This window comes from Chamaea fasciata, unplaced genomic scaffold, assembly GCF_029207755.1.
Source record: "Chamaea fasciata isolate MVZ Bird 193981 ecotype frontalis unplaced genomic scaffold, bChaFas1.0.hap1 SCAF_6, whole genome shotgun sequence".
Taxonomy (NCBI): Eukaryota; Metazoa; Chordata; class Aves; order Passeriformes; family Sylviidae; genus Chamaea; species Chamaea fasciata.
Window position 1 is genome coordinate 72,461,138 of NW_027094091.1, and position 22,177 is coordinate 72,483,314.

Consider the following 22,177-nt stretch of genomic DNA (forward strand, 5'->3'; position numbering starts at 1 on the left):
ACTTGTCCAGATATTCAAAATGGCTCACCTGCTGAACGCTCTCCTTTAGAGCCAGCTTAGTTCAAAATACAATGTGATTTAAACCAGGTTACCTGACTTTGGGCTGAGGTGAGTAGGAGATAATGTTGTCAGTTGTTAACCCAGGTACAGGAACATTCATCCTGTGCTGAAGAACAGTCACCTCTTAAACTACTCAAATGATTTGTTTTTTTCTTTTTTATAGTAAGGTTCCACCTTTAATGACACACTGCAAACCATCCATTGATAGCATCCGTAGAGGGATCTGATACTTCATTTCACTAACCCTCTTCCTCTCTCTGGTAGGAAAGGCAGCAGACTGCATAAGAACAGGTATTATTAGGGTCCAATAGTAATTCAGGTTTTTGCTAAATTGCAGCACACGTTAAACTATACTGAGGTCAGAGAGAACTAGAAAAAGAAGCAAGTCTATGACAGGGAAATTATAAAACTTTTTTTTTGCTTTTTTTTCCTTCCCTTTTTTTTTTGCTTACATGCCTGGAGTGCTGCAGAAAGTGCACACAGAGATGAAAATCTGAAAGCCAGTTCAGTCTAAATGAATCAGTTATTCAGAGGATGAGTGTGGTGTTTCACTTGATATTCTGCTTGGAGTAAAAATGCAAGAAATGGGTAAATTAGAATTTGAAACGTCTGGCACCATTTACTAAAGTAAACCTATGTCCCATATTGTCACAGGGAAACGTACACTTCTTTTTGCTGTTGTTTTAACTGGCAGGAGAGTCCTGTTTAAAGCCAGCCTTCTCTGCCTCACCGCCGAGTCTCTTTGTGTGCATTCCCTCTAGTTCCAAGTTCACTTACTTTACTTTGAAGGTGGGCTGAGCATCGGAATCTGACGAAAGAGTGGGCTGTACCCTCCGTGAGAGGGAGCTCTTCCATTCCCCTCAATGACTACATTTGCTCGTGCAGTACACAGCAGCAGCAACAGTGTGGTGCTCTGGGTCTCCAGCTTTGCCCGGCAGAAGAATCTCCAGCCCGCTGAACATCTGCAAACCAAGTTTTTCATGTTCTCCTGTCTGTGAATGCTGCCCAACTGCACCAGGAAAATGGGCACCGGGGATTATCTCTGCATTGCTATGAGCGGAGGGGCGCCGTGGGGCTTCAGGCTGCAAGGGGGCAAGGAGCAGAAGCAGCCTTTGCAAATCGCCAAGGTAGGAGCATGACAGAAAGATGGAATTTTGTGGACACGGATGACAGGACCGCTTTGTTCAAATCCATCCTGCTTCCAGGGAAATGGTTGGTGTGGATCTTGTTGTGATGCTTGTTTGAATTTGCTAATGTGTTTTGCAGAGATTCTACAGGTGCTGATTCTGTCGGTTTCAATAAAAAGGGATGGTTACTTTTGGGTAGCTTGCAAGTTTTGCAAAAGTTTTGTTAGATGCTGAATGTTTCACTTGTGACATGATGTGAGCATTTCAGCTCCTGTTTGCTTCTCTCTCTAGCTCCGAGTGCACTCAGCACATCGCAAAACTCAATCTCATATTAGGAAATGCTGCTTCAGTCATCTCTTTATGATAGTTTTTCTACTCTGGTCATAGAATAAATACAGCTTTATTATGAGAAAACGTTCTTACTATTTTGGGAATCCTGGAAAGCATTACACTGACTTATCTCTGGTTTTGGAAAGTTATCCAGTCTTAGAAGCAGCTTTAATAGATGCCAAACGTTCCCTCTTATATTTCATGAGCAATGCTGAAAATTACTGGCCACTTTATAAATTATCTGCACATATAGAAGGAGGGCAAGACAGACAGTAGAAGTTGACAATAAATTAAAAATAGGAACTGGTAGCCCCAGCTCACAGAAATAATATTTCAAAAGTGGTTTTGTTAAAAATCAGTGCTCACTCCAGTGCAACAATGAAGATTTGTCACGGTTATTAAGGCTTATGTAACTGTATGGAGCTGCATTCTGTTCCCTTAGACAAGGGGGACAAATGTTGTCCAGAGGTTTGAGCTCAGCAAAATACCTCTGGCTGAAACGGTAGAACTGATCATCATCCCATGAACTCTGCCTAGTTAGACTGAGCGAGAGAGTTTAAAATGTATCTTATCTCCTTCCAGTGTCTTGATAACACAGTACACTGAGTGTGTTGGTTTTACTGTGAAAATAGTGTTTTACATTAGTAGTTTAGTATTTAAGCTGTAACTTTCTCGAGGTATCAATACATTTCTTAATTAGTTACCTTTAATTTACTGGATCAGTTAACTTTTTCACAAACAGCAGAAACAATAAATCTACCTCGTTTTATAGGAGAAGGTCCTTTTAGCCCCTCTGTCAAGAAAAGAACATCTTTCACTATTTTTTTCACTTATTTCCAGCCTATCATATAAACCATATCCAGTAACAGAATTATGATTTATTGAGGGTCTGAATATTTTTCTCATTCCTGTTAAGATCTTTGCTTGTTTTCCTATGTTTTGCAAAACTTGAACATGTTACCTTTTTCCCTCTTGATGGGCAACTGTTGCTGTGCAAGTAAAGCCTCTGATAACAGATGGCAGTGGACTCCTGCCATCTAGTGAAAACTTGTAGCTTGAACTTTAAAAATGGTGAGCAACGGTAAAAGGCAAGTGGCCTTGATTATATAAAATCAAAAGTAAAAAACACAAGATTCTGACTAAACTTTAGTTTCCCTGATAAAAATGGTCTGTTCAAGGGTGGGTTGTTTTGTTTTCTTTTTCATGTTCACATCCTAGGCTGGTGCACTTAAGTCTGGGTTCTGTTTTAGGACTAAAGGTTGGGACTTGAGAGAGTTGTACCTTACTTCTACTGCATTTTCAGTAATACAAAGTGTTTTCTACTGTGAAAATCCCAAGAAAAATATATCCACATCTAGAAAAATAACAATATGTACTTTTAGGAAAAAACTCCCAGGTCCCGGTTTGTTTTCCTGTAAATGAAAGGAAAGAGTCCAGAGGGGTCGCTTACCTTTGTTAGAGTGGAAAGAATGGCTCTCAGGTTCTGGTCGTCAGCAGAGAAGTGATTGTGATATAGATGTAAAAGGGAGAGGGATCTGAAGTGGAGGGAAATGAGATAATCCATTAAACTATATCAGGACACGAAATTCCCAAATTCCCACTTACCTAGTCTTTGATAAAGGAAACATATTGTTTTTAAAGCTGATGGAATAAGTCACTGCAGCTCACTGCCAGAAGCAGCTTTTACCAGTTTGTTTTATGCCTTTTAAAATAGTTTTATTGCATTTATAAAGAATATGTAAACCATCCCCCCTCTGCCTAGCTCCTAAAGCATATATTCAAGTAGCATTCCCACTGAAATCCATGAGAGTTTTGTCTGGAGTATAAATTTTTTTCTTCCATTACCATGTAAAGTGTTAATGGAGAGATAAAGGCAAAACTTTTACCAAAATATATCTCGGTACTTTTTCACAAGTACTTTTGCAGATAAAACAGGCAATTTTCATCAGCAAATAATTTTACAACCACTACATTAGATTCAAGACTTTTCAGTAATTTGTTAGTGTGAGATTGCAACAAACAGATTTTTCTAAAGTATGAGAAAGTATCATTCTGTTTGTCCATTTTAAACCCTTATTCAAAACATACATTTTACTCTTTCTCTGTAGAGGCATAAGAATTATTTAACAATTCTCCTCCTGTAAACCCTGGCTCTGTACACAACTTACTCTGTGAAGTCTGATAATGTTGCAAATATTTAATAAAAACTTATTTCAGTTTAAAAGAATTTGCATATTCTACATACTGTACCAATATAGCATAAGGGCTTTAAAATAAAGTATTTTAAACACTGTGTATGTCCAAAGACACACTGCTAAGGTTATCTAATAAATGGATGTTATTTTAAAAAAACCAAACACTTTAATCAGGAGTCCAGAGCTGAGGCAAAGAGTGGTTGTGTGTATCCCTTCACTAAACCATGTCAGTGCTGTAGGATGGCTTTCCCAAAGCAGGAGATGGGAAATCTCAGTGTAGCAGTGACCCTAGAAGGATAAGTATTCAAGAGATATAAAAGCTAAGCAACACATGATGTTCTTTCCATTTTACCATGAGATATATGAAAGAATATTTTTTTAAATTAACATCATCGTGGGTATTTTTTTCTCAAAAATATCTTTGCAGTTTTCAATTTAAAATATATACAAAAAATGGCTGATTTTCTGAACTAGCATTTGAAAGAATGTGACTTTTTCTATTAATACTTAACAATAATTAACAGTAAACTTATATCTTTTAAGAAGTATCTCTTTTGCAACAGGTAACTTAATGGAGTTGCCCTATAGATGATTTAGATTTAGATTCAGCAGCAATGTGACTCTATTGAATTATCTTTGCAAGAGAAGTACATCATTCTCAGCCTATTGTTATCTGCGTTAAAGAGTAATTTGACGAACTCATTGTATCTGTCAAAGTCTTGGTAATTTAAGTTTGGGAACTGAACCAAATAGTTCTAATATTTAAGGGAGGCAAGTTGCATGACTCAGATCTATAGGCACTTCGAAGGAAATCCAGATTAGTATCCTGAAAGTAAAAACGGACAGATGCTTAGAAGGAGACTTCTGCTACTGCTTCCCAAATTGTAGCTTTACCTTTAGCTTAATAATGACCTGTGACAACTGGCTGCCTGGTCATTTTAGACTTGTGCCCTTGTCCATCAACATGCTCAGCTTTCAAGTCTCAGTTTCATTATTTTGGATTCATTGGAACCTGAAACAGAAAGTGAAACTCAAAGACTTGGGAACAACCTGAACCAACAGTGTGAAAAGTGACGTCTGAACATGATTACTTAATACTGGATGTAAACAGAGGTGGGCTGTGTTGTGGTAATTTGGCTTTTTCTCTGAGTTTACCCAAAATACTTGACAAACACAGAATAACTCCAAGAGGTTTTTATCAGGTTTACCTCTACACTTTGTCTAGCAGAAAAAAATAAGGGGTGAGACGTTAGCACAGTTATACTTTGGATCCTGAGGTAAGGTAAAACACAGCACTGTCACATATGTATGTGTAACATACATATTAGCAAAGAGTTGGTCTAACCACAAAAGACATCACAGCTGCTGGGTTGAAGGAAACCTTTTAAAGTTGTTGCCACGCTCTTGAATTTCACCCCTGGCAAATGCTCACACTTGCAGGCAGGTGAATGAGGTTAGTGAAAGCAGGATCTTCCCCTCTCTCCAGCTGTTTGAACTGCAGTTCTCAGCGAGCTGGGCGAAGGCTCAGCACTGGGCTAACACCACCCTCCTGATACTGCCTCGTTTGTATCACTTGACATTTCTAGCAGGATTTGAACACAACTTTGTGCAATAGCAGTCTGCAGAACGAGCCATGTTTAAAACATGCTAGTTGAACTTTGGCAGCAAAGAAGGGGAGTTTAGAGTCAACCTACATGATTTTAAACACAACTTGCCTTACTTGGCCTGTATTTAAAACTGTTTGTTTAAATTTGCTGGCTAATACATTTCCAAACATAGTTTGTTTTTGCAGCCCAGACAGACTCTTATTCTCAAATTCACCCTTCAGACCATCTGACACAGCTGGTATTTGCTGATATTCGGAAAACCCTGTAAGGCATATTTACATATTCTTTCACACAAGGAGTTATGTGGAAGATTGTGGGTTTATCCAGGTTTTCTGGGGAGGATTTTGACCATGTTACAAGCCTTGACCCAATTTAATAATCAATATATTTTTGCAAGTCTTTAGATGACATAGTTCAGCTTTTTTTTTTCAAAGTAAATTACAAAACTTTCATTGACAGACTGGAAGAAGCTGGGCTTTATGGAGCTTGAGTTAATTTATTGTGCAAAACAGAGGAACAAAGTAAGGTTTCCCAAATCTAGCTAAAATAGACCACTGTTAAATAACTCTGTTCTGAAAAATCTTCCAGTGCCAGTTGGAAAAATAATGAGGAAAAAAATTCATACACCTTAACCACCAAAGGTTCACATGTTCCTCCAAAGGTTAGGGCTCCGTGTTCCCTACTTTCAAGCTTTTGCATTCCAGCCATTGTGCCAGTGGAAATGTTTAGCACTGGACTCCCATCTAGCTGTTTAAAAGCTGGAGGCTGAACTAGCACATGAGTGTATACCCTGTTTTGGATATACAGGACTACATACCAAGCTGGTTTTGGCATGCTTCCCACAGTATTTAGGCAAACACCAGCATGTTTTGGATACATGGTATTATTCATTTGTGATTATTTCCAACCAATGCTTTTCCAACTCTCACGCTAGCCGAGTTTTCAATGGAATAGAATGAACCCCATAATTCACACTGATTTAAACTAAACAAACTAAAAAAAACCAAACAGTGTATTCCTACTAAATTAGATTAGCTGCTTTGTATAGAGCTTTGCTTCACTTTGTAGTTTCTTTGCTGGAAACATTTAAAATACTCTGCAAGACATTATTACTTGTCATTGTTCTGTATTTTCTGCCATTGCATTCTTATTGTGAATGTGAATGCAATAGTAAGACTTCTGGCCAAGTTCACATTAAAATATCACAACAGGAAATGTAATTTATAGAGTCCTCTAGGATCGTGTCAGATTGTTTAAGAGGACACAGCTAACAATTTATGCATGTCATGGAAGGCTTCTCTTTCCAATGCAGAACTCAGTGTTCTTCCTATCTGCAGCAGAAATATTTAGAGCAGAAATTACTATAAGGGACCATATTTCAGAAGTTAAATGTTTAGCACTCTACAAAGGGAGAAGGATTAGCAGAGATAGCTTCAGCTTTAAGAGGAATAATTTTGTGCATGGAATTAACTATGGACAGAAATGATAACATTTAGATTGCAACCAGTACTCATGAGCACTATTCATTGGCTGGAACAAAACTGGCAGTAAAAAAAAAAACAACTGGATATCAGCTTGAAGGTTTTAAATTTCAAACCTAATGTACACAAGTCACACAGTGGAATTTTTTTTCCTTTTCTGTAATTTATCCCATCTGCACCATTTCATTAGAATCTGTAGGCCATACTCAGTAGGAATTTTAGGATCAGACTAACATACATTTAGACTGGAACACTTCAGTGTGCACCAAAATCAAAGTGCTGTGTTTGGTTACCTGCCAATACAACCTGGTATTGAGCATGAAGGCCAAAAATCTTCAAAACACCTCAGCACCTTGCTCTGAGTGGAGAGCTAAGAACAGTGAAAAGTGGCTGCCTTATTCATGGTTTATGTGGAAGGTAAATTCTAACAAAAACCTATCTCTAAGCTCACCAGAGAAAACAGGCTTAGACCCTGAGCTCTCCACAATGTGCTGCAGTCCTGGGCACAGCATGGATTGTCCCTCTCTTATTTAGCAGGGAAACTCTGTCTGCAAGTTGTCATTCTACTTTAGAGAAGTTTATTTTGAATCCTTTAAGTCTCTTTCTTTGTATTACATCTCCTTCTTACATCTGGGACTGGGCACTGAATGCATGGGTAACCTTTTGCTTCAAAAGAGTTATGTCATCCTGGACTGAGTAGCTGTGGAATCATTATTTTATGAACTTTTCTTTTTGCAAGTATATTTTAGAAATATGGTCCTATTTAGGAAACTGGATGCTTTGGGTTTTGAAGGCATGTTTTATATTACACCTTATTGGCAGATGAACTGGTGATGGGTCAAAACTACGAAGAAAGTAGATAAACTGTGGTGTTCTATACTGCTGGTTTCATTTGATACTTTCTCCATAGCATAAACATGCCACGTATGGCATAAATTGCTGCAATATTGAATTTCAAGAAAGATTCTAAAATAAAAATAATGTAAGACACCATATGTCCATTGTGGCTCTTTACAGTAACAGAAAGAAAAGCAAACAGAATGACAAGGGAACATAATTTAATAAGACTAAATTTGCCCTTCCTAGTACTCTCTATCTAATACAGGAATATCAGGAGTGCCTAATACAGGAATATTAGGAGCTGCTTGTTGTCTGAAGGCAAAGTTGAAGCTCTGTTTTAAAAACCTAACACTTGAAATTGCACTAAAGGAAGCCTTAAGAGAGGAGTTGCTTTTTTTCCCATGAACTCATTGGGAGCTTTGCCATTGACTTCAAAGGGCAAAGGATTGGGCCTTGGTATGTATAATATAGTGCAGTTATTTAATTAGAAGCAGATATCATGAATAGAAACCCTCATTGGGAAGAGTGTAGCAGATTTTGTTATGGATCTATTTAGTACAGATCCCTGTGTCTAGCAGCAGTCATTCCCTTCTAAGGAACAAAAAACTACCTTAGACTTTGGGGTATTGTGATAACATGGTTACGTAATGTAACTTTTTTTTCAATTTATTTGGTAATTATTTGATATAATTCTCAACCTGTCTTGGAAGTCTGTGTGAGGACAAAGATACAGGCTTGAGCTGAAGACATTTCAATCTGCTTATTTGTAAGTGAAAGAAATTATTGTGAATAGTACAGAGTAGACTGTCATTACTAGAAACTAGAAGCCATTTAATAAAGGACTGATAATGTATCAGTGTAAGCTAAAGGAAAAATTTAGACAGTGGACATATCCCTCAGCTGCAAATGTTTACTGATAGAAGGCACTGCCCCATCTTTCTTTAGCTCTGCAAACAGACTGACCTGTGTTGGCTGAATGGCATTTCCTAAACAATTCAGATTTCAGGCTTTACTAACTCACCTCATTTTGCCTGACAGCTCAGGCAGCAGTCCTAGGAGCAGTTTGTCTGTCAGATTTGAAGTGTAGAAACCCCCAGGTTAGGAGAGGAAGGAGGAAAGGGAGAGGAGTGCCAGGCAGCTGGGGGTGACCACGTTTTCCAGTAGGCACAGGTGTGGCTGGACAAGTCTGAAACTCCTTGACACACCCACCTTGTAAATGTGTCTCCAACCCTTTAACTGGCATCCCTTTGGAAAGGCTCCAAGGGTCCTGCTTGCCATCTGTAAGAAAAGCATCTCGGTGGAGAACTGTGAACAGTAATTGCAATTGTTGTCTATACCTGTGTAATGGCAGGTGTTTCCAAGATGTGCTGCTGTCAAAGGGAATCACGTCATGAGTTCTAACACCTTTTATTCATCCACCAGCACTGAAAGAGTCATCTCTCTATTTACCTCTCTAAATCCTTGTCTTCTCTGCCAGGAATTCTTGCTCTGCTTTCTCTCATCATTCTCACTGTAGTACTTCTATTTAAATACACAAGTACTGCTACTTACTTAAGCATCAGTTTCAATGAATTCACTGAAAATTGTGGACAAAAATGTCTCGGACTTCAAACTTTGTTATTTGGTTAGAATAGCGCCCGTCACTTCCACTGAACTTCCTTTGGACTGAAAGAAATACAAGAAACTTTCTACTTTCATGAACTCTCTCAGCACAGAAATCTCTGAACTACTAGAGCTTAACAGATGTGGCTGAAACAGAGTGATCAGCATTTTGTTCCACAAATTACATTTTCCTATTTTGCAGAGATCATTTCAAAGGCCAGCTGCCATAAGTCACTGATTTAATTACAGAGGATGCATATGGAAGTAATCTGAAAGGGATAAATAGCTTTCTGAATTATCATATATTCATAATGAGCTTTCTGCATGCTGAAATAATACTTGCAGGGTGGACAGTATAAGAGTCGCTTGCAAAATCCTTCAAATTAGGAAAAAAACTAGCATTAAGCATGGATGTTTTAAGTAAATTCCAACATGTGATACTATTTAATGCCTAAGATCCTCATGAAGGAGCAGCTGTCAGACACCCTTCATAGAAAAAGAGACCGAACTTTCAGAATTGTAGGTTTTCAAAAAAAAAAAAGATAGCTAGGAAGTTAGAAGTGCTTCACCCAAATTGTCAGTCAGTGAAATAAGTATATTATGCTGATCAATATAAAATAAGGCATTCACAAAAGTGGAGTTTCATTATAAAATAAATAGTAAGATGACATAATTAGCTCTTGAAACAAAATGTTAGTATTAAAGTTGTCATTTCATGGTATTCCTACTGTTAGTCAAAGTCAGTCTTGAGATGCATTGTGCATTTTTGGGGGTATCTGAGGGAAGGTACCTGACATTTGAAAACCAAAACTAGGACACTGTTTCCTTTGGAGCCCCCAGTCCCATGGGTAAGGGAATTTGCAATGTGCCTTTATGTCCACTTTAAATAATCACCTTTTCCTGATACTGACATTATGGATTCTCACTAGATGGGGCTCTTCACAGTCCCCAAAATCATAGGAGAGTGAATATAAAGACAGTTCTACCTTGTCTCCAAGTTTTGGTTGAAAGGTTTAATGTTTTCTTACTGAAGCTGAAAGTATTGTTCAGCACAGTTTCCCTCAGACCACATAATTTTAAAGTGCAGCATTAATGCCCTCAGGAAAATTTATACATAAACCAAGTCAAGAATCACAGAATATCAAATTATTCAAAATCCTAACACCAAATCAGTAATTCCAAATCTTCCTTTCACTTCTACTTAGTATTCCCTGCACACAAATAAAATGTAATCCCCTTAAGGAGGGCTCCATAAATTTGTACTAGGGTTTGACTTGTGGTTTCATAACACTACAGTTAGGACAAATTTTCGTCTTAGAAAAAACCTGACTAAAAATATTCCAGAAGAAAGAAGCAGTTTTAATCCTTTAAAGAGAAAACAGAAGCATTTTTGCACCTGACAGCATATTATGAACATTAAATAGTAATATTACTCACAACTATTGATTACATGCAGTGAAATAATATTTAAAAAGAGTATAAAAAATATTATCTTAAACTTCAGTTTCTGGCAGCCCAGTATGACGAGAGCCTGACAGACAGGGCTGGGAGCCCTGGAGGTGTAAGAACTCTCCCAGGTCTTGTACCAATTTAAATCAGATTTTGAGCTATATTAAAATGGTGTTTTTAATAAATTCCTCATTATCCTTTCTCTGCCCTCACTTTTAGTCATGACTTCAGTCAGTAACACTAGATGTTCATTTTACTAATTTGATGAAGAATACACTAACATGAAGTACACCAAGTCCAAGACTGCATCACTGTCCAGCCATGGTGTTGGAAATCTACCTGAGTTTTGCAGCTTAAGCCCATTTTTACTCAAACAGTTTAAAATTAACCAATCAGTAGTACAGGTGCAATGTAACTAAATTTTTCATGGTTGAATTTTCATTTCAAGGACCCTGATGCAGCTCCTAAACATGCTACATTTTTAAGTCATTTTCCAGATCCCCAGGATAATGTTATCAAAGCGTTTCTGATTTCATGGCACAACTTGTGACTACAGAAGGGGTTTGACTTTAAAACCTCTTGTCATTCTGTTTCAGCTTTCTTCCTCTATATTCACAGGAACAGTGAGAAACAACCCAATGAATCTTAATGTAGTGAGAGGCCCATGAATGCCTCTTTTTCTACACTAGCCAGTACAGTACAAAGGCTATAATAATTAAGCCTGAGGAGGTAGTTATGGTTGTGGCCTGTCATTTTTTTAGAGTTACACTAAGAACAAACAGAGCACTGAAATGCATGGCCTGAGAACAATGGTGCCCAGCCCCGTACCAGCCTTCTGGGTCACTCACTGGTTGTTTGCTTCCAGGCCTGATTTGCATAAGAGGCCTGGAAGAGTTGCAGAGGCTGGGAATTAGCACAAATTGATATGGGGTGTTAATTGACTCAGGCAAAAACTAAAGATGCACTGACCTGTTCAAATCAGACTTGCATTCAGGCCTCAGGATTCCTGCACCATCCAGTGCTGAAGGATTAAACCCTGGCACAGTTCATCAGCTGCTGGGCCCTAGGATAAAAATAGACAGGCAGAAATGGGATCGTGTTTTAGCATAATCAGCTGAAACTGGAAAGGGTGGGAAGGAACCCTTCCTCTTATGGAAAATGCTTTCTTTTTGGGTGTTTCAGGTGCTGCTGTAGGCAATGGTGTGGCAATCGAGCTCACCTAAAACGAGAGCCAAACCAAATCTTTCCCCAAAGCCTTTTACTGCTCTAGACCCAAATACTTTCTTAAAGGTTGAAAAATAGGCATTGATCCGTGTTTGTGTTCCATCAAGAGCAAGGAACATGATTTATTTCAGTGACTGGATCAAATGTGCCAGATGCAGCCCCAGTGATTCACAGCTGCAGGAGTTACCTCTTGTCTCAGCCCTATGCAGTGCCTCTCTTGTCTGACAAATAACTGAAAAACTTCTTTCCATAGCTTTCCATCAGATCATTATGAGAATAAATGTTATGTTAGGAAACCCTCTCTGCTTTTAGAGGTCTGTAGTACTACAGAAAGCAGTGTTCACTCATGGGGATTCACATAATCTCATGTTATACCTGTATGTCCTTTAAAGCAAAAAATTACACTTAGGCCCAAGTGAGTTTAATTTAAAAGTTTTCATGAACTTCTGTGGATTTCTTCCGTTTTACATTTGCAAGATGCTCTCAGGCCAGATATTTCCTTGTGCTTGGGTTTCCTTTTGGCCATTTAACTTGGTTCACACAGGCCTTGTGTACCTCTAGTTTCTCCATTATTTTAGCGCACTTAGTCACACCCTAAACCAGTATCTCAAATACAGATCCTGACACGACTGCACTTGGCTGGTTTTGACTCATTTCTTCCACGCTAAAAGAATGTACATTCCTCTCTGACACAATGACTTCAAAATGCTTTTGCTGTGCTTTTTTAATTAACAAGTTAATAAGAAAAAGGTATGTTTCAGGGCTAAAAAATAAGGGGAAAAGGAAACTAGACACTGGTTCTAACACTGAATTTAATTTATGGAGGTGCTGGCCTGTGACATCTTTTTGAAGACATAATCCTTAAAACGTGTGCTTCCCTAAGAAACGTGAGGAGATTCTAGCAGTTCATATAATAGGAGCTTTCCCTCAAAATTATATTAGTTAGATGTGTTAGCAAAGTCTTCTGAGGCAATCTGAGTCAGTTTATCATCTTTTAGGTGAAAAAGAGCACTGTACATGTTCACATTCCTATTCAGTTGCTTCAAAGGTCACTTCTGATCTTCAGTCAGTTTTTAAATGACTCCTTACATCACCAGCATGCTGAAAACTGTGTCTGACTATAAGGGTTTCTTAAAAAGCTTAAATCAGTGCCATGGTACACAACCTACCAATTTTTAATGTACATAGTAATTTGAATTGTTGGGCAACACTTGCTCAGGAGAAAATACAAAATAATGGAGCCAATTCACATAAATGTCTTTTCAGTTCATACCTGTGCCTTCACAAGTTCCTCCTGGCCTCTACTCCTTTTGTTTGGTGCTTGGCATTTGGAAAAATACCGCAGATCAGGGCTGACTTTGACGTTTCCAGGGGCTTCCTTACACTCTTTGAAAAAAATCACCCAGGAATACTATGCTGTCATACTGCCAGATGTTCCTTCAGACTGCTTTTTCTATCACAAATGAGCTCTGAAAGCAGCACAGTGCATATGAGAGGAGAATGCAGTGATGTCCGTTTCTTCCTCTGCTTTTGTCTCCTGTTTTAAAGTTAGTATTTGACCTTTGTTGGGAGTTGACTCACTTTCCATAGGGAAATGTCACATGGAGAATTTTTGATTTGTAGCTGCCAGAAGCACTTGCTAAAGCTGCTTCCTAATTTGGTACAAGATGCAGTTATTTGTTGCTTTCCTATGCAGTTTTCAGCCTAAAGATCAAGTCATGAGGACCCGGCACAGTTTAGGATTTAAAGATACTAAGGTTACTTGGAGGTTTCACAACAATGCAACCAAGTCAGATGCATAATTTAATAGTTGAAAAATATGCAGCACACCTTGGAGCAAAGTTGGAGCAACAGTAGCCACACTAAATGAAAAGGGATGCTGCTATCCTAGAGTAATACAACTAGGGCTATCTGAAATCTTTCTGTGATCATGTTGGGGTGAAATCTGATGGCAAGCAGGTATTTTATGGCCACGTGTTAATCTTCTTGGGCAGGATGAGTTATTAGATTAAATCCTCAAAATGAGCAGCTCTTTCATGTGCACTTATATTTTCCAGATGTTTGATACAGTCAAGATTATCCTGTTCATTTGCATGTGCTTGTTTCTTTTGTTGTTATTTTTAGAAAATTCTTTATTATTATCCTAACATCCGAGTAAGATTTGAAAATATTTTTTATTTTAGTCTCATAGCATTTTCCCATTATCTTTCTTAATCCTTTTTCCTATTATTTAAACTTTTGAAAGAGACCAGGATTTAATTTAAACTAATTAAGCAAGTAGGAATTTTGTCCTAGGTTTCACTCATTTGAGGGATTCAGCAGTATCAGTAATATTTCTCTGTCATATTTAGCAGTTTGGTTTTATAAAAACGACATCCATGCTAAAAGTAAAAGCTGTGTGCCTCAACATAAATAACACCACTTCAAATGGTGGTGTTTTTCAAGGCCCTTCCTCCTTGACAGAACCAGTGTCGCAGAAGGTCAATGCTGCGCATTTAGTACGTGGCCATTCCCTGCTGAGCGCATCCCTCAGTGATCCTGGCAAGAAATGTGCACCTGAAGGTTCTGGCCCTCCACAGGAATTCCACTTCTAAAAAATATTTCAAACTAAACTTCCAACTGCTGCCTATGATCTAATGGCATCGGTTACCCTGCATCCCTTTCCTCTGTGAAAGGTTTCTTAGGAAAGCATTACTTCAGCTCCCAGAAGGAACACATCAGGCTGCTCTTGCTATAGGATCCATGCATTTCATGAATGTGTGGGCTGCAGCCTTCCGTCTGTGGAGCTGCATGCTTGACTTAGCATATGTCTTAAAGCTGGCCAAAGATCATGAACAGACTTCAGGATCTATCTGGGATGAGAGATGCCATATTATGTTTGTGTTAATACAAGAAAAGAATAATTCAGGGGAAGAAAATGAAATAAAATCATAAAAAATGTATGCCAAAGGTCTGTTTGAAACAATACTTCAGCTTCTTATATTAAGAATTGTCAAAAATGGCAGCATTAAAAACAACCCCAACTGGCTCCTTCCCAAGCTCCATGCCTTTTGGATTTCCTTAAAAATTCAGTCTTTACAGTTTCTGAATAATGCAACCGTTGTAATTCAAGGACACTCCCCTGCTGGTTTTGATTAATTTATTTTAACAACACAGAAAAAGTCTGCTGTAACTCCTCTGGTAATATAAATCCCTGTTACAAAGGATTCTGTTGTCTCCACCTCTCTAATAAACTGTAGTGTCAGGGGTTCAGAGCTAAATGGATAGCAATACAACTTTAACAATTCATCTCTGCTTATGTGTCTGAATTAATATCAGAGTTTTTTCCCCTTTGACCTCTGACTAATTCATAACTCTATTCTTACCTTCCTATATAAGTAACAGATCCAGTGAAATATTTTAATTTCCATGCAATCACACATTTTATACTTTAAAAATTAATATCTTGAAAAAAATGTCAGGTATCTTTAAAAAACCCTGTAAAATAACTGTGACTATCTGCTCAACTTTTTAAAACTTACTCATGACAAATGCAACTTTCCTTTCAGTCCCAGCTACCAGTATCTGGTTCTTACCTGAGTTCCAGCTTTTATTAAAATTAGAATACATATTTGGATGCCCTGGATTGCAAAGTAATCCCAGCCCCAAGGGAGAAAAAACCCCAAGTAATCCCAAATTTTTAATGTTTAATCTTTTTTCATGTGATACTAGAGAAACTAGTATTTGTTTGTTGCAGGGTTAATGGAATAAGCTTGGCAGGCCCACAGGCTGAGAACAAAACTGAATTTTCAGTCTAACAGTGAGGACACTTAAATACCTGTTACAATTTCTATGGACAGAAACTGAGTGTCACAACAAAGCTGCTATTAAAATAACAGTGGCTTTCACAGGTTGCAGAGACTGTCACAGCAAACTATGGCATGCAGATATTTTCCCAAATCCTTAGAGCATGTGAATTCTCTAGCATTCAAGCAGCAAGATTCCTTTGGGGAATCATACAGCACGTCAAAAGAAATTGCTGTTAGCTTACTTATACAATTACATACTTTTGAACTGTTTTCATTTCACATAAATATTCAATACTCCTTTGTTTGAACTAATTGATTTAGGGATATTAAATAAAAGGCAATCAAACAATTTTCAAGCTGTTTCTTACAGATTTCTGGTAAACTTGCTGCTCGTTTGACATGTTGCATGTGTCATTTCAACAATGCCTGAATGCGTGAGTGTATATACAGATGCTTTAAGCTAACATTAAACAATGTTCTATAGCTAGGACTGTTTTTGTAGTCCAAATAAAGTAGGTAGTGTTTTTATAACTATCAATTCTTAGGTTATGGAGAATGTCTTCAAATAGAAATAGAAAGAGGTTTATCTTTACAAACAGGTCTCATTCCCTTAAAAGGAAGTAGTTTCTTTTTTCTTCTGCTTCTTTGGAGAACTGACTACAAACTGGGAATGGTTACTGTATGACTCATTTGGGAAGAATAGCTACAGTGTAAAAAGTTCAGAAGGGATTTTAATAAAACTAAACCAAATTATCTTCTGGTTTGGGCATGATAAGGATAGTTTGAAAGAGCAAAATATGAAGTTTTTCAGAATGCTGTAAGTCGACCTAATGCTGTAGTGTTTTGAAGGGGAGGGGGAAAAGGTCAGGAAAGACTAAAACATTTTCCCCTAGTTTCAGTTCTATAGATAAGACAGAAATCCCCTTTCTTAAGGAAATTTTAATTTATTTTATTCTGGTCTGATCTAGTCTGGCAGTGAGCTCCTGCATGCACCAGGCAAATAACTGACTGCCACAAGCAGACATGGAGCTTGGGAACCATCCCCTACTCAGCTATGCACAGCTAATGGGACTGTCCTAGTGCAGCCCACGTACTTCAGGTACTTGGAAATTCCTCCAAACGCCAACACTGTCAGTTAAACTGTTAAAAATTGTAACATTATTCCAATAAAACAACATTAATGCTGTGCACAGTAGAGATGGCAAATGCTACAAGTGAATATTATTGTATTATTCCCTGCACTGCCTTCCCTGCATTGCCATAAGGGATACAATAGTAAAGCTAGGACAGAAAAACTTCTGTTAATGTTTATCATTCAGCATCCTCTCCTTACAGTCCTCATCTTAGTTTTTACAATTTTATAAATGAAATCATGTCTTCAGCATGCCACTTACAGTTCTGCTTCTCTTTGTGCTGCAGCACTTGAGTATCCTGCCTTTCAGGGGGAGAAACTGGAGTTGTCTCATAAAGCAAAGGTATAACAGGGTTTGTGATTTGTTCACCCTAGGAACATGCATTGAAAAAGTGCAGGCTAGCTCATGAAGTAGCTGGGTGAGGGATGCTCACTGTTTAGGAAGTGTTCCGTGCAAAACATGGAAAAGTGCAAATTTTATTTCAAGTTCAGCACTCGTTGTTTGTGTATTGCTAATCTAGCAAGACAGTTTTATAAAAGTTTTATTTTCTTTCTCCTTACTGTATATACAATGTAAAGAAATTTGCTGCATTTGTCCCTTGTAGTCAAGGCACATTCCCTGAAATTTCAGACTATTATGTGGTTTTCTGTTTGAAAGTTCATGTCCAATGTTGTCCATTTATATAAAGTTTCCCAAAGTGCTAGTAGGAATTTTTTTATTATTTTCTCATGCTTGAAGCATTATGAAACTTTTCCCTGAGTGTTTCTCCTAAGATTGGTCCAACTGAGGCTGAAGTTAATAGAAAGTGACCAAGTGATTTCAATGGGAGTTTCACATTTGGAAAGCAAAATCATGACTTGGTTTTGGCAAGACTGTTGATGTATCTGAACTCCCATTCCTAGGAATTATACAGGAATATGCTGAACATTTCAAATTGCCACGAGGCTAACTGCACTGGAATCTTCTAATTCAATATATCTAGAATGTCCTGTAGTCTTTCAAGCTAAGTTTTAAAAGAAAAATGCTTCAAAAACCTCTTCACTCCACTTCCAGCTTGCTCATGTTGGACCATTTGGAATGTCCTGGCCAAACAAGGTTCATGGATGTGTCACAAGCACTCAGTTCTTTCTACAAACCTGGAAATAATGACTCTGTGCTTTACAGTCCAGCCCAGGTTTTACAGTAGAGCTCAGACATGCACTGCTGATGCTTTATGAGGTACCTTTGATGATGGGAGACCTACGGGCACAACCATAATTTACCACTGCAGTAGATTGTGGATAGACAGATTGTAGAATTTGGATATTTTAATAGATTTTTAAAATATACATATTTTGTAGATCTGACATTTTAAAAAAGGCGTGGGTGAAACTGTTGCTGCTGCTGCTACTGTCACAAAGTGCTGTTCATTGTGGGGACCTAGAAGGTTGCTATTTGGGAAGGGTCCTGCTGCTGGGAATGGGAGGCCAGCTGGGACAGGAGGCTCCTCCTTGACAACAGTCTGGATAGTGCTCTGCCTGATAATGAGGGGAGTGATATTTCAACAGACTGCAAAAAAGAGCCTGTGCCTCTTTTAAAGGCCTGCCCTGGACCTGGTTGCCAGGGAGCTGCAGGAGGGCGAAGGCTGGCAGCAGACAGGGAAATAATTCAGCTGAATTCAATTAGAGTGCATCAGTAGAACTAAGTGAACTATTAAAATAAACAGTTTCCCTAAATCAGAAAGGGTTATGACCACAGAAATTGGAGACTTTACAGATTTCTTTACACCATATTGAGCTATTAATGCTTTGTAGCATGAGCCACTGCGTTGCACAGTTGCAAATGTGCTGAGGACGCAGTTGTGTTTAGGCTTGCACAGGTGGCAGGGACCCACCTTGGCCCCTCTGACATTGGTCATTTTTCAGGATCCACAGTAGGCAGAGATACAAGGCACTGCTTTCCCCAGAGACTGAGAAGCTGCTGCCTTGCTTTTTGGATCAAAGGGAACCAGAAGTAACAGCATGAGAGAACAGGACTGTGAGCAAACCCTTCCTTCCCCCTTCTCCTGAGGATTCGTGCTGAACACCTGCAGAGAAGGCAATGGTTCCTCAGGTAGAATGGCTCCAGATTTTCCAAATACCCTGATCAAACCACTGGCCAGGATATAACCCTAATCGAGTTGAAGCAGCCCAACACTTTATTAATGCCTTCGGATATCCTGGATCAATTTTCCTCTAAGTGCTACCTAATTGATTTAATGAGAGAGATTTTCTTGATTTACAAGTAAGCATCCTGAGTATTTCCTGGACTGTAGATTTGTTTGGCACTGGTATAGGTACTCATCAGTGAGCAAACACCTAGTTTTAATTTATAACAGCCATTGCACTTCATAATAAAGCCAGAGATTTAGGAAGAAACTGGGTGTGAGAAAGCGCTGCTTGCAATTGAGACAAGTGTGCAACATAGGAGTGCACTCCCCGACTGCCTAGACTTCCTTGATGGTAGCTTTTGCAGATACTTATGTCTAAGTGAAAAATCAAAGTGGAAAAACGTAGCAATACACAGCAATAGCTATGAGAAGAGCATATACTGCAAGAGATTGCTAGGTCATATATTCAGGGGAATAATACAATGTCCAGCAGAGACAAAAGAAATACTTACAAGTGTTTAATAAAGAAGTACCTTGGCTTTTGGGTGGTATTCTCAAATTACGATTTACTGCCTAAAAGGAAAAAAGGATAATGAAGATAAACACAAGTTAATGATGAGAAATAAAGGAAACTGTCTTTTAAAAAATAATAGGCCAGGAAGCAGGATACATTTTGTGTACAAACAAACAAACAAAACAAAAACAAAAACCCAACAAACAAACAAACAAACAAACCAACAAAAACCAAAAAAACTCCCTCCCTCCAAAGAAAGTGTAGTGATCGTCCATAAAAATGTTACCTCAAACTGCTGTGGATTTTGCAGTTGTGCTCCCATTTCCTTCAAAGGTTGAAAATGACAAGTTTCTGCAAAGCAACCTTCTCAAAGTTTGCAAAGGCCAATGCTTTAGTTTGTATTTTTCCCACTGCAAAGCAAATGACTGGCAGAGGTCAAGCATACAATTTGAAAGTAAAGTCCTTTTCCGGAGTCCCTTTCCTCTTGCTGCCTCCCCTCAGTGTTCCACTCTCCTGGTTTCTAAGTTCACCTATGCATTAGTTGGTAGCCTCAACTTGTAGCAACACAAATTTACACACACCACCACCAGAATTCCAACTTAGTGTATTTTGAAAGCCTAAATTTAAACCAACCCTTATGGAAGAAAACTTATCAGATACTTTTGCTGGAGGAAAATCTCCACGCTCACAATATAAAATTTCTTTTCCCTGCTTTTTTGCACTCAGAAGCAGAAACCTAAATTGCTGGAAGGATTTTTTTTTTTTTTTTTTTCCTCCGAGTAATACCTTTTTTGGTTAAGGACCTGTGGTGCTGACAAATATCCAACTCTTGCCAGGAGCTAAAATACTAAATGTCAATCTAGTCCATTTTTGACAGTACACATGCAAGATATGGCCACAGCTGTTAAACAACATTTTTAGCATGGTCCTTAGAATACCTAAAATCAAAACTGCAAGAGAAAGCACAGCCAGTTTCAAACCTTGTTGGATAACTGCAATAATTACTCCTGAAAGAGCATAGAATAATTACTTCTGAAAGGACACAGCACAGAACAAGGGTGACAACAGGTTCTATTAATCAAAGCATACTCTAATGGAGCTAAAGATGGAGTACAAACCAAAAAGAAATATTATTCAAACTTATTATTCAAACTTCCCAGCTTGACCCATGTTAAACTCCTCCAATGTGGGTGAGAAGTCTGTAATATTTTGTGCTTATATATTTTGAGGCATTTGGGTTCAGGGACCAAATTCTTAGCTTGGGCCCAATACTGTTCCATCAAACTCATTTTAGAAACATAAGGTTAAGTTTTCATATTGATGCGATCAGCAGAACTAATTAATGGCAATGCAACATGCTGAAGGGCTCCACTGCAAGAGCTGGTTCCGGTAATTATTGCAGCAGCTACAAAGAGCTGACGAGGGGCAGGGATGAGCTATGAATCCACACAGAATAGTCTCACATTACAGGCCAGGGCCTAAACTTATGAGTCAGATACAACTTTTTCTGGAAATAGTTAGGACTTGGGTTTCCAACTACTGCTCTTACCTGCAAACCTGCCTTTATCACATCTGAGTTATTAAGTGGATCAGTTCTGAACACATTTTGCAGTCAGAGCCTCATCTAATGTCTCGCTGTCCCTCATCCCTCCAGGGGCTCTGTCACCCACAGTGTGCTCCTCTGATTTCCTCTTGCAACAGAGACATGAGCACACAACTTCCACCCTTGAATTATCCACTTCTAAATTACCTTGGTCTAAAAGGCTGTCTTCAAACACCTTGCACTGTTTGCTTAGTCGAACCTAACTCCTAAACTGGGCCCTATTTTCTTCTGCCCTCTCCTTGGTTTTCTGGTCCTTTTCCTCTGTGTCCTTCCACACAGACCAGCTACATCAATTGTAACATCAGCTGGGGTGTTAGGGTCGTTTTTTGGCCATTTCTAGCAGGGGAAACAGCTCCACTATGCTTCCCCCTGTTTAATGGCATATACATGTCTTTCCTGACATTTCCCATTCCTTCACCTGTCAGGTGTTCTAAGGAAGGGAACTCAACAGGCACATTTGAAAGAAACCATTCCAGGTAAAGGTACTGGACAGCCCAGAGACATGATGAATACAACAGTTCAGTCTGGGATTGTGAGGGTTATCAAACAGGGAAGAACAGTAACTTAAATGTATTAACTGCTTCACTACAAACACGGTGAGCACAAGCAGATGTAAATGATGATGACAGTAGATTAAACTTGGTTCACAAGCCTTCAAACATGCTCAGTATGACATTCTTTTTCACTTATGCAGCTGAGCAAATTTACTTCAGCCAGCAGGTGGGGGGTCTAACAAAACTGTTTGGACTATAGAACAAGAAGAGATCTGTACAGCTGAGAGAGCTTTGAAGATATGCCAAATTTATTTGGGGTATTTTGCCTTTCAATAAGGTTAAGGCTCTTCTAGAAAAATCCTAGTATTTCTTCTACTCGTCATACCAAAAATAAACCCCAAATGACAACAGGATCAGGGACAGTTCATGAAATAACTTTTATGGCCCTATAGACAGGGTGTCAAAAACAGTATGCAAATGAAATATTGAATAGTTTACATGGTATGCATTCAAACAACCATCAGCCAAACACATCTTTGAAAGTGTTGATATGAAATACAGAAGTTGCTAATTCCCAGCAAAAATCACCTATTGATGCTGGC

The 22,177-nt window shown here is 38.5% G+C and overlaps 1 protein-coding gene across 2 annotated transcripts in view; it reads left to right on the top strand.

Moving 5' to 3' along the window:
• Positions 1–937: 937 nt before the first annotated feature.
• The window catches only part of SYNPO2 (synaptopodin 2), a 78,727-nt gene continuing 57,487 nt past the window's right edge, over positions 938–22,177 (top strand). The window contains exon 1 of one of the 2 annotated variants that reach the window (XM_066184867.1): positions 938–1,187. In XM_066184867.1, the coding sequence (XP_066040964.1) occupies positions 1,059–1,187 (129 nt within the window). In that variant the 5' untranslated portion in view covers positions 938–1,058. The remainder of the gene's footprint in view (positions 1,188–22,177) is intronic. The other variant, XM_066184868.1, reaches the window with a different exon arrangement.